Consider the following 12,197-nt stretch of genomic DNA (forward strand, 5'->3'; position numbering starts at 1 on the left):
TTTACAATTAAATAATCTTTAATCCAGCTAATCTCTTCTCCACAGGTTATGGTATATATTGTGCTTTGTAATGATGTAACCTGTTTATTTTCTCTTTCCCTATGCTTCCTGGATTTCTGCTCTCCTACTTTTTTTTCTTGCTTGTGTTATGTACCAAGCTTTTTGACTTCAGTAATTCAGTGAAGGTACAGAACTAGTTATGTGTTTGCTAGCGTTATTATGTTGATGACGTCAATAAAATTGTAAAGTCATGACAAAGTTTGGTCCATCTATATTCAAGACAGACATAAAGCCAGAGAGATGGACTTTTCTGGGGAAAAGATCTATTATATTAGAAGACAAGAGATTTGTGCCATCTATTCTCACAAAATCCAATGCAAATATCCTTCCAAACATGGGACAATAGGATACATTCATTCTTTGTAAATGTGATCTCACTGACATTTTCAATTCATTTGTAGGATTCCAAAGCCTATTTCCATCTTCTCAATCAAATTGCACCGAAAGGACAAAAGGAAGGTGAACCACGGATAGATATTAACATGTCGGGTTTCAATGTAAGTATAGGTGTTTCTTTTGAATTCTACAGCCTTACAAAATTATTGTCAATTTCTTATAAAAACAAGAATCTTTATAATTGCATGTAGTGGTGTTGGCAATTTTAAATATTATTATAAAACTTACTGCCGTAGGTGTAATTCAGAGGCAGAAAGACTAGCTTTGATTTAGTTGATAGTTCATTGGTGAGTTCCATAATTATGGTGGCATTGGTTTATATGGATGGCATAAAATATTCAAAGCAATTGTGGGGAAATAAGCACAAGAGACTAACCTTTTCCAAGTATTCGGATTGTAATCACAGTGATAGATTTAATAATTGCATATTCATATCTGTGTCTGGAATATTCCTGTGTTAAGAGTAGTGTGAATATGTTTACAAATTCCTGACCCCTGAAATCCACTTTGGGGAATCGCTGTCATGGACCATGTTCCCTGGTTACGTCACTCATTTGTTCAGTCACTTTGGACAAGTTCCTCCCAAGATTGGATCTCACTTTGCTCATTCATAAAGTAAGGAGTTGGCCTAGATTATTTAGTCTCAAGTTTCTAGGATCCTGTGGTTCCTTGTACCCATTAGATATGGAATGCATTCTACTAATTTTAAAAATCCACATTCCCAGCCTATCATGCAGTAGGATTGAGTGGATAACACTGGCTAAACTGTTTACACTGCCCTTACCAGAACTGAGTTTGTAACTGACTGGTGTGCTTATATTTTTGTCTGTATGTTAAATATGAAACTCACCTGCTCAAGTTACCCTTGATACAGATGAGGTTAACAATGAAGGGTAACAATAAACACACATTGTTCTGGAGTCCTGTACAATCAAGGCACCTCACCGGAGATTAAAAAACTAGTTAAAGATAGCATCACACATTAAAGACAGAGTTAAGACTGTCAAATTATACATTCAGAGCAGCATTGGTTTATAACATTTCTCAAATTTCCTTTATCTCTTTTCTTTTCCCCCCAATTATAAAACCTTTTTCACATGACACTGTTTTCCAGAAGTTCTACTTTTGCCCTGGGGCATACTGGGGTGGAGACGTCAGTAGTAACTGCCAAGAGCGCTGCTTTGGCCATTTCCAGGAGTAGGTTGCTGCAAACGGAAAATCCACAAGCAGTTGCTCCTCCTGCAGCTCCAGGTTTTTACTTTTAGCATTAGGAGGTGGGAATGGCAGGCTCCTGAGAAACTATTTTTTACATCGGTCTGAAATCATTGGATCTATAACAAATTCTTCACCAAACCCTATGTCAATCGAGAGATCAGCGTGAATCTTTCCAGGAAAAAAAGAATGGGGAAGAAGGTAGCAAGTTAGGAGTCATAGGAATTAGTTGAAAGTAAGTATTCTTTACAGAAATGGACACCTTTACTTCGTGGATGGAAAAGTTAAGTAAAATAAAACAAAAAAATAGTTGAAGAGAAAAACTACAATTTGAAATATGCAATTTAAACCTGTAATTAAATTATTGGAACCTGCTATATACTTAGTATTATTTTTAAATTTTTTTCTCATAATTCCCTCATATTTTTCAGCCTTACAACTTTTTTGGGGCCTAATTTAAGAATGTGAAGAGTTTTACCTTTTTTCTTGATGCGTTTTGGCGTGAGAGATATAATGCCTTGAGTTAAATGTGTTCTGTCCTTAGTTATATGATCTGGCGCCATCTAGGGTATTTTCAAGGTACTGCATATCCAGCACAACCAACTTAAAAAATTTTTTTTGCATTCAAAACAATTTTATAATAAGTATCCTATGTTGGGTAAGAGAAAGTGGAATTGTAGATCCAGCCTATCATTGTAGAGCAACATTTCTATATATTTAGTATGGCTTTTTAAAAAATGTCTTATTTTACTTCAACAGGAAACAGATGATTTGAAGAGAGCTGAAAGTATGCTTCAACAAGCAGACAAATTAGGTTGCAGACAGTTTGTTACCCCTGCTGATGTTGTCAGTGGAAACCCCAAACTGAACTTAGCCTTCGTGGCTAACCTGTTTAATAAATACCCGGCACTAACTAAGCCAGAGAACCAGGATATTGACTGGACTCTGTTAGAAGGTAACGAAAGATTCCTCAAATTCTAATGTGTGGGACTACAGGGTAGAAATACATAAGCAGTGAAGATTTCCTTGATTTAGTGAGTTTCCTCATCCACTTTCCCTGAGCAGGTATCTGCTAAAAGTACCCCCAAGGGCTGAGGAAAAAGTGGCAGCTGATAGAAAGGGATGCTACAGGAGAACTTTTCAAGTAAAGTAGTCTGGGGTCACTTAATTTAAGGCCACTTAGTAAACCAATGTTTTATCTTAATATTTTAGAATTAGATCACTTTTTAAACTTCACACCAGAAAAATGCAGATATGCATAAAATTTGACCTATAAATATACTGTATTTATGTTTCATTTGTCCACAGTCAGACTAACTGGAACTAGCCCCAGTTCCTTTCCTACTTACCTACTCAAAAAATAAAATAGTGTATAGTAACTATTTGTTTAAGTGTGGGAAAGGCGGAGACTACCTTTTCCAGATTATATATGCATGAAGTATGGTATTTAAAAATTAACAAATGTAAATAATAGTTTGTTGAATATCCACTGGCATTACTATAAAGTCCTTAAATTTTATGCTTCTGAAGTTTCAAGTAATTTGTTGCTGTAATATAGGCATGCAAAAGGACTATTCGTGTGTAGCTTAGCATTTAAAGATGAAAAGAGGGCCAGCCCCAGTGGCCTAGTGGTTAAGTACAGCGTGCTCCACCTCAGCAGCCTGGGTTCGGTTCCCAGGCACAGACCTACACCACTCTGTTAGTGGCCATGCTGTGCTGGCCGCCCACATACTAAAGAATAAAGGAAGATTGGCACGGATGTTAGCTCAGGGTGAATCTTCCTCAGCAAAAAAAAAAGGATAGACAGAAGACATAAATTAATATTAGTATAGAGGTTCATGTGACCATAGCAGATTTTTAAAATATAAACTAAACTGATAACAGCAGTTACTTTTGAGGTATGGGAATTTTGGGAGATAATTGGAGAAGGATTAGAGAGGGAAGGAGACTGTAAGAGGTTCATAAGCCTCTAAATTGCTTAAATGGTTATAAGGTTGCGTTCTTGAAAATAAATTCAAGAAATTAAAAAGATAAGCATGTATCTAGAGAGAATGTATTTAGAATACTTGGAGATTCATATGGTGGAAACGTCGAGATCCGTACAGAGGAAATAAAATAATCTTATGTATGGGTTGATATTATGTGCACATATGCAAGGTGTTTAATGAATATACAAATTTTGTGATTATTCTTAATAGGAGAAACTCGTGAAGAAAGAACCTTCCGTAACTGGATGAACTCTCTGGGTGTTAACCCCCATGTGAACCATCTCTATGCGTAAGCCTTCCTCCTGCTATTGTAAACAGTAGGAACATCAGGAATGGATGCTGCACAATTAATTACAGCTCTAAACATTTTCTAAATGTTAGTTTGTAGTGATTATTTATGTTGGAAAATGTTGAGTGGTGACTTCCATTATCATTTTCCGAATACATAAAAGCCCAGATTCTTTCTTTACATGATCATTAACATTAAGTAAAAGAATATATAAATGTCTTTCTAACATGCTAGGGAACAGATACTTTATATTTTGAAACAGAGACCAGGGAACACCTTAAGTAGATCATCCATGATGCCTCGAGGCCTTTGTGCTCGCTGTTCTCTCAACCTGGAATGTTACTCTCTTACTATATTCCAGCAACTCATTCCGACCCTGACCCACCACCTACCACTCCCTGACTTCTAACCCTAGTTCATTTTTTCTTCATAGCCCTTATATACACCCCAAAATCATTTTATCCGTTTAGCCATATACATGTTTATTGTCTTTTCTCTCTGCACTCTAATGTAAGGCCAAGGATTTTTGTCCTGTGTGCCCAGCTTCTAGAACAGTACCTTGCAAACAATAAACTCTAAATAAATATTTGTGGGTGAATGGGTGAAGTTAGCTCTATTTTCTGTGCAGATTGGTAGAAAATATGAGTCTTGGGTATTGTCTATGGTTTTATATGTCTGGTTTAGTAGAGTAGTGTTAGATTTTTATGGAAACAAAGGCCCAGCTGTCTGAAAACACTGATCAAATAATTTTTAAATCATTAGTGACCTGCAAGATGCCCTGGTAATCTTACAGCTCTATGAACGAATTAAAGTTCCTGTTGACTGGAGTAAGGTTAATAAACCTCCATACCCAAAGCTTGGAGCCAACATGAAAAAGGTAGATAATTAAGTTGCTGCATATATTTGTTACAGACTATTTTTATTCTCAATTTGTTTCTTTTGTTTGAAAACTCTTATTTATGGAATAAGGTTTTTTATTATTATGTCTTGCTTTCATAGAGGATTGATAAAATATATACTCCTACCAAGTAAGATATGTTAGGCTTGTATAATCATATTTGCACACAACTACCATTATATACACTGCTTTTATACTTAAACGCTCTTGGCCTGATCTTTAAACATTCAAATGCTGATGATCTCCATGCCATTAATAAGATACCTATGTTAACTTTATTTCTTTATTTTTTAATTTTTTATTTAAGTCACACTGGTCTATAACATTATATAAATTTCAGGTGTACATCATTATATTTCACCTTCCATATACACTACATCATGTTCTCCACCAAAAGTCTAGTTGGCATCTGTCACCATACACATGTGCCCCTTTACCCCTTTCACTCTCCCCCCAACCTCTTCCCCTCTGGTAACCATTAGTCTGTTCTCCATGTCTATGTGTTTGTTTGTTTATCTTCCATATATGAGTGAAGTCATAGAGTAATTGTCTTACTCTGTCAGACTTATTTCACTTAGCGTAATACCCTCAAGGTCCATCTATGTTGTCACAAATGGCAAGGTTTCATCCTTTTTATGACTGAGTAGTACTCCATTGTATATATACCACGTCTTCTTTGTCTGTTCATCCATTGATGGGCACTTAGGTTGTTTCCAAGTCTTAGCTATTGTGAATAATGCTGCAATGAACATAAGGGTGCATATATCTTTTCAAATTAGTGTTTTTGTGTTCTTTGGATTAATACCCAGCAGTGGAATAGCTGGATCATATGGTGTTTCTATTTTTAAATTTTTGAGAAACCTCCCCACTGTTTTCCTCTGTAGTGGCGGCACCAATTTGCATTCCCACCAGCAGTTCAGAAGGGTTCCCTTGTCTCCACATCCTCTCCAATAATTGTTATTTCTTGTCTTTTTAATAATAGTCATTCTGACGAGTGTGAGGTGAAATCTCATTGTGGTTTTTATTTGCATTTCCCTGATGATTAGTGATGTTGAGCATCTTTTCTTGTCCCTGTTGGCCATTTGTATATCTTCTTTGGAAAAATTACCTTTGCCCATTTTTCGATCGCATTGTTTGTTTTTTTGTTGTTGAGTATGAGTTCTTTATATATTTTGGATATTAACCACTTATCAAATATATGATTTGCAAATATTTTCTCCCAGTTGGTACGTTGTCTTCACTTTGTTGATGGTTTCCTTTGCCGTGCAGAAGCTTTTGAGTTTGGTGTAGTCCCATTTGTTTATTTTTTCTTTTGTTTCCATTGCCTGAGGAGATGCGATATTCAAAAAGATACTGCTAAGACCAATGTCAGAGAGCATACTGCCTATGTTTTCTTCAGGAGTCTTATAGTTTCAAGTCTTACATTCAAGTCTTTAATCCGTTTTGAGTTAATTTTTGTGTATGGTATAAAATAATGGTCTACTTTCTTTCTTTTGAGTGTGGCTGTCCAGTTTTCCCAAAACCATTTATTGAAGAGAATTTCCTTTCTCTATTGTGTGTTTTTGGTTCCCTTGTCAAAAATTAGCTGTCCATAGATGTGTAGGTTTATTTCTGGGCTCTCAATTCTGTTCCATTGATCTGTGTGTCTGTCTACCAATACCATGCTGTTTTGCTTACAGGGAGTATATTTTGAAATCAGGGAGTGTGATACCTCTAGCTTTGTTCTTTTTTCTAGGATTGTTTTGGCTATTCAAGGTCTTTTGTCGTTCCATATAAATTCTAAGATTCTTTGTTCTATTTCTGTAAAGAATGTGATTGGGATTCTGATTGGGATTGCATTGAATCTATAGATTGCTTTAGATAATATGGACATTTTAACTATGCTTATTCTTCCAATCCATGAGCATGGAATATCTTTCCGTTTCCTTATGTCTTTGATTTCTTTCAATAATGTCTCATAGCTTTCAGTGTATAGGTCTTTCAACTCCTTGGTTAAGTTTACTCCTAGTATTTTATTCTTTTTGTTGCGATTGTAAATGGGATTGTGTTCTTGATTTCTCTTTCTGCTATTTTGTTGTTAGTATACAGAAATGCAACTGATTTTTGTATGTTGATTTTGTACCCTGCAATGTTGCTGTATTTGTTAATTATTTCTAATGGTTTTTTTGATGGACTCTTTAGGGTTTTCTATATATAGACTTGTGTAATTCCCAAATAGTGACAGTTTTACTTCTTCCTTTCCAATTTGGATCCCTTTTATTTCTTTTTCTTGCCTAATTGCTCTAGTTAGGACTTCCAATATTATGTTGGATAAGAGTAGTAATAGTGGATATCCTTGTCTTGTTCCTGTTCTTAGAGGAATAGCTTTCAGTTTTTCACCATTGAGTATGATGTTGGCTATGGGCTTTTCATATATGGCCTTTATTATGTTGAGGTACTTTCCTTCTATACCCATTTTATTGAGAGTTTTTATCATAAATGGCTGTTGGATTGTCTCAAATGCTTTCTCAGCATCTATTGAGATGACCATGTGGTTTTTATTCCTCATTTTGTTAATGTGGTGTATCACATTGGTTGATTTGTGGATGTAGACCCATCCCTGCATCCCTGGAATAAACCCCACTTGATCATGGTGTATGATCCTTTTAATGTATTGCTGTATTCGATTTGTTAATATTTTGTTGAGGATTTTTGCGTCTGTGTTCATCAGTGATATTGGTCTATAATTTTCCTTTTTTGTGTTGTTCTTGTCTGGTTTTGGTACCAGGGTGATGTTCCCCTGGAAGAGTGAGTTAGGAAGCTTCCCCTCCTCTTCGATTTTTTGGAAGAGTTTGAAAAGGATGGGTATTAAATTTCCTTCAACTGTTTGGTGGAATTTACCAGAGAAGCCATCTGGTCCTGGACTTTTGGGGGTTTTTTTTGGAGGGGGGGGCGCGGTGTTGATTGTGTCAGTCTCTTTACTTGTGATTGGTCTATTCAGATTCTCTGTTTGTTTGAAAACTCTTAACTCTGAACTTCTTGAGGATAGTAGCTGTGTCTTATTTATTTTTGTATGCTAAGCACCTAGCGTCAAGTGCACGCACACACATATACACACAAACACGTACACAGATTAAATAAATGAAAATCTTTAACCATTTACTTTGTGTGTTTGCAGCTAGAAAACTGCAACTATGCTGTTGAGTTAGGGAAGCATCCTGCCAAATTCTCCCTGGTAGGCATTGGAGGGCAAGACCTGAATGATGGGAACCAAACCCTGACTTTAGCTTTAGTCTGGCAGCTGATGAGAAGGTACAGTACACCATTTTAGCTGTTTAAGCTTCACTATAATACAGTTCTGTGGTCTAGTCCTTATTAATTTGAAGCAAATGTGTCAATGACTACACCTTTGAAAATTTTGTATTTAGACTCTGAAGTAAGCTTAAGTAATGAAGATATGTAGGATATTCAGTGGGAGACGCCTCTGTGAAAGTTATGCAGCAGAGCTGTGCATATTTCTTTCTTTTTCATAGGAAGCCTGACACATAGACTTGAGCTTCATTTAGTGTCAGTGAATAAAAAAATAGTAAAATTTATGACCATCTCACATATCCATTTGAAAAAGATCTCTTAACTATAATGCTGAAAAGCATTCATTATGACTGGGTACCAGCCAAAGCAGAGCTTGAGTCATTACCACTGTTGGACTAGTACAAAATGTGCCTGCAGTAGACTGTTGGGCTTGCTCATTAAAGCACTGAAAATCTCACCCCCACCGCTGCAAATGGGAGATCAGGAGCAAGCCACCACTACTTGAAATATAGATATTTTTTGTATATAGTGTGAATCTCTTTCCATTAAATCTTTAGTCTGTCAACCCTAAGGAATAAGAGAAATGGAAGATAAAGCATCTTTCTAATGTTGCATTTTTTCTCATAAAGTAGGTTGGGACCTTTTCTTTGCTTCTTTTAGATATACCCTCAATGTCCTGGAAGATCTGGGAGATGGTCAGAAAGCTAATGACGACATCATTGTGAGCTGGGTGAATAGAACATTGAGTGAAGCTGGAAAATCAACTTCCATTCAGAGTTTTAAGGTAAGAATTTCATATTTGACTGATAAAAATTGTGTTTGCTAGAAAGTATCTGTAGTTTGAAAGGACAATCTTCGGTTTCTTTGTGAGTGAAAATTATTGTTAGGCTAATGGCAAGACTTTTTTAATTCACTGGGCTTTGTTTTTGGCAACTTTATATAATTAATCACATGTTAATTTGTACATGTTGAAATTCTCAGATTTATTGTCCTTTTGCACTAGGACAAGACGATCAGCTCCAGTTTGGCAGTTGTGGATTTGATTGACGCCATCCAGCCAGGCTGCATAAACTATGACCTCGTTAAGAGTGGCAATCTAACAGAAGATGACAAGCACAATAATGCCAAGTAAGGGACACTGCGTAAGATCCTGGCAAGAGCGTGGGCTTTGTAGCCAGGCAGATCTGCATTCTCATTAAGGTTCTGCCACTTAAAAATGGTGTCACCTGGGGGAAACCTCTTTGAGCCTCAGATGCCTCATCAGTAAAATAGGAGCAATAATACTTACCTTAGAGATTTTGAAATGAATGAAATATATAAGAGCCTGGTATTGTGCCTGACCTAGTAGGTGGTCATTCAGCTGTTGCTTTAGTGGATTACAGAAATAATGTGGTGTACGTTCTAATGCAACTCAGCTACAAAGTTAAAACAAGGCAAAAATCAGCCAGGGATATTCTTGCCTCAGATCAGAGTATTTTTCTGTCTCTCTCTCTCTTTTTTAAAATGTATTACCCACTGATGTCTCTGTTACTGTGCATAGATCACCATTACTACATATGTGAAGTTTACTATCTTGGTGCCTAAATGGGCAGGATGCTTAACCCTCAGCTGAGACTATGCCTTGGAAGTTTCTTGCATTTCAACAATATTGAGAAGGTCTTTTCCACCTGTCTCTTCCCTTCTTCACTGAAGACCTAGACTGTGACCAGGTTTCATGGGCAACCCATGAAAGTTTTACTAGTATACACTGAAAATTAGTCCACAGCAAGGCTTCATAGACTAACTAACAAGCACTACCATCAAGCTTTGGAGTTAGGCACACTATTTCTTCCCTCCTTTAAAAATATTTGTAGCATATATAAGAAAGACTTAATATCCATAATATATGGCGAACTCTCGAAACTTCCTTTTCCAGAAACTTGATCACCTTTAAAGATTCCTGTCACAAAAACACCTAGAAATGCCTCGTGTATTAATTGAGGTGTGCTCCTGCAAATTTCCCCAGCTGAACACGTCAGTTCTTTCTTCCCTTCTCTTGTCTACCCTTTCCATTCCTCGTTCTGGCCGCTCTGTCCATGTACCATGTAGACTCTCTCCTCTCCCTTGAATATTTGGAAGTACTCACTGCATCTACCAAAGCAACGTGGATTTTGCATCTGGCATAATTTTCCACCCCATATCTCTAAGATCACATAAGAGTGTCTGTTATTACATATCAACACTGATTGTACAGCCAATCTGGGTAATTATATATATTTTTTTCATTTTCATATCAATTCGTCAGTGCTCCAAAATTCATTCTTATTTCTTATTGAAGAAAAGGAGTGAATAAGTATTGTCAGTCCCAAATAGTAGAGCTTGAAAACCTGGTGTCACTTAAGAGTGACTTCAACAACAAATAAAACAACAAAAAGTGAAGTCATTCTGATTTGAACTTTCGATACAGAAGTTTTGCATCCCAGGCAAATGATTATATAAGAGGAAATAGATATCTCATATTTTGTCCTTGACTGACAAGAGTTTCATCTTAATTTTTGTTTCCTCAAAAAATAGGTACGCAGTGTCAATGGCCAGAAGAATTGGAGCCAGGGTGTACGCCCTCCCTGAAGACCTTGTGGAAGTGAAGCCCAAGATGGTTATGACCGTGTTTGCATGCCTGATGGGCAGGGGAATGAAGAGAGTGTAAAATAACCAATACGGATAAAAACAACCTTGCTCCCAGGTGCATGATTAGGTCAGCTATTTCCAGGTGAAGTGTTCGTGGCTTAAGGAACTGTTGGTCAATTTAAAGGACTTTTGGTTTTGATTAACAAGACTAGCTCATCATGAGAGCCCTCAGGGGAAAGAGTTTTAATAAAAACAACTCCTCTTTCCCATAGTCAAAGTTGGATCTGTCAGGCACACCTGAAATGTGCTTATAGCCAAATCATTTACTCTCTCCTCCTAGGTTGCTGCCCTTGACATTCCCAGTTGCTGTATGTTATTTCTCTCTATGTATCTTTCTCCCTCTTAGAATGTCCAGCTCCTGGGACTTGCTTAGATGATTGGATATGAATATTATTACAATAATTTTGCTTTCCACCCAGTGTGCTAGTTCCTATTTGAGAACTGTGGTCAGAGGGTATTTGGATATGAGTATCCTTTGCTTATCTTTATAGTACTGAAAATTTGCAGAAGTAACTGGCTGTGCAGAATGTAATAGAAGCTTTTCATATTCTTTTATTCTTAAAATCAGTATCTTTTTACAGTATTCTTTCTACATGATCCTTTTTTGTACATTTAAGAATATTTTGATTACATTAAATAAGACTGCTGATTTTGCTACTTTTTTAAGGGGTCTTCAAGTAAGTAGAAAACACATTATAGGTAGAGGAAAAATGTACCTTGAATTTGCATCTTCCCTCTCACACCCAAGCTGTAAACAATTGACATATTTTGTCTTAAAACACTTTGTTCAATATATGCTTATTTGTTTTAAAACCTGTATCATCAAACTCTCTCTTTAGATTTAAAATGCTGTTGACTATGACATTTTGAGGAGAGAGTGTGCTCAGAACTTAGGACACAGTAGGCCAAGTTTGCTAAGTGTACAATAAATTTTCTAATTTTACACCTAAGACAAGGAGATGTGGGCACTAAAAAATAAAAATATATATGTAGGACTTAATGTACTCTTGCTTTGTCAAGCTGTTTGCTATAGTTTTCAGGATTATAATGTTACTCTAACTCTGAAAAGTGATGTAATCTGGTAGCAATGTATTAGTTCAAATAAAGGCATTTACATAATAATTAGTGTCTTCATGCTTCTGTCCCTTAGTAGCATACCAATGTTTGCCAGTTTTTTTTTTCTCCAATATTCTAACTCTTTTTCTGGTGTACTGTGTAAAATGATGTTTGTTAAATTTAAGCTTTTGGAAGTAAATTACAGGGACTGAATTAAGGATAGTACCAATGGAGTAAAATGGTTTTCTCCAACTTACCAAAATGTCCTTATCCAGTTCCCTTTTTCTTTTTTTCCCATCTCACTCAGTCTTTTCAATATTCTATAATATACATAAGACCA

General features: G+C 36.3%; 1 protein-coding gene across 8 annotated transcripts in view; it reads left to right on the top strand.

The window, feature by feature from the left end:
* The window catches only part of PLS3 (plastin 3), a 73,185-nt gene extending 61,262 nt beyond the window's left edge, over positions 1-11,923 (top strand). For all 8 annotated transcript variants that reach the window (XM_014834264.3, XM_014834266.3, XM_044763387.2 and 5 more), the window contains 8 exons: positions 462-557; positions 2,428-2,623; positions 3,867-3,945; positions 4,708-4,822; positions 8,001-8,134; positions 8,795-8,918; positions 9,138-9,262; positions 10,688-11,923. In XM_014834264.3, coding sequence (XP_014689750.1) covers positions 462-557; positions 2,428-2,623; positions 3,867-3,945; positions 4,708-4,822; positions 8,001-8,134; positions 8,795-8,918; positions 9,138-9,262; positions 10,688-10,820 — 1,002 coding nt within the window. In that variant the 3' untranslated portion in view covers positions 10,821-11,923. The remainder of the gene's footprint in view (positions 1-461; positions 558-2,427; positions 2,624-3,866; positions 3,946-4,707; positions 4,823-8,000; positions 8,135-8,794; positions 8,919-9,137; positions 9,263-10,687) is intronic.
* Positions 11,924-12,197: the final 274 nt, after the last annotated feature.

The sequence above is a fragment of the Equus asinus genome, chromosome X, assembly GCF_041296235.1.
Source record: "Equus asinus isolate D_3611 breed Donkey chromosome X, EquAss-T2T_v2, whole genome shotgun sequence".
Classification (NCBI taxonomy): Eukaryota; Metazoa; Chordata; class Mammalia; order Perissodactyla; family Equidae; genus Equus; species Equus asinus.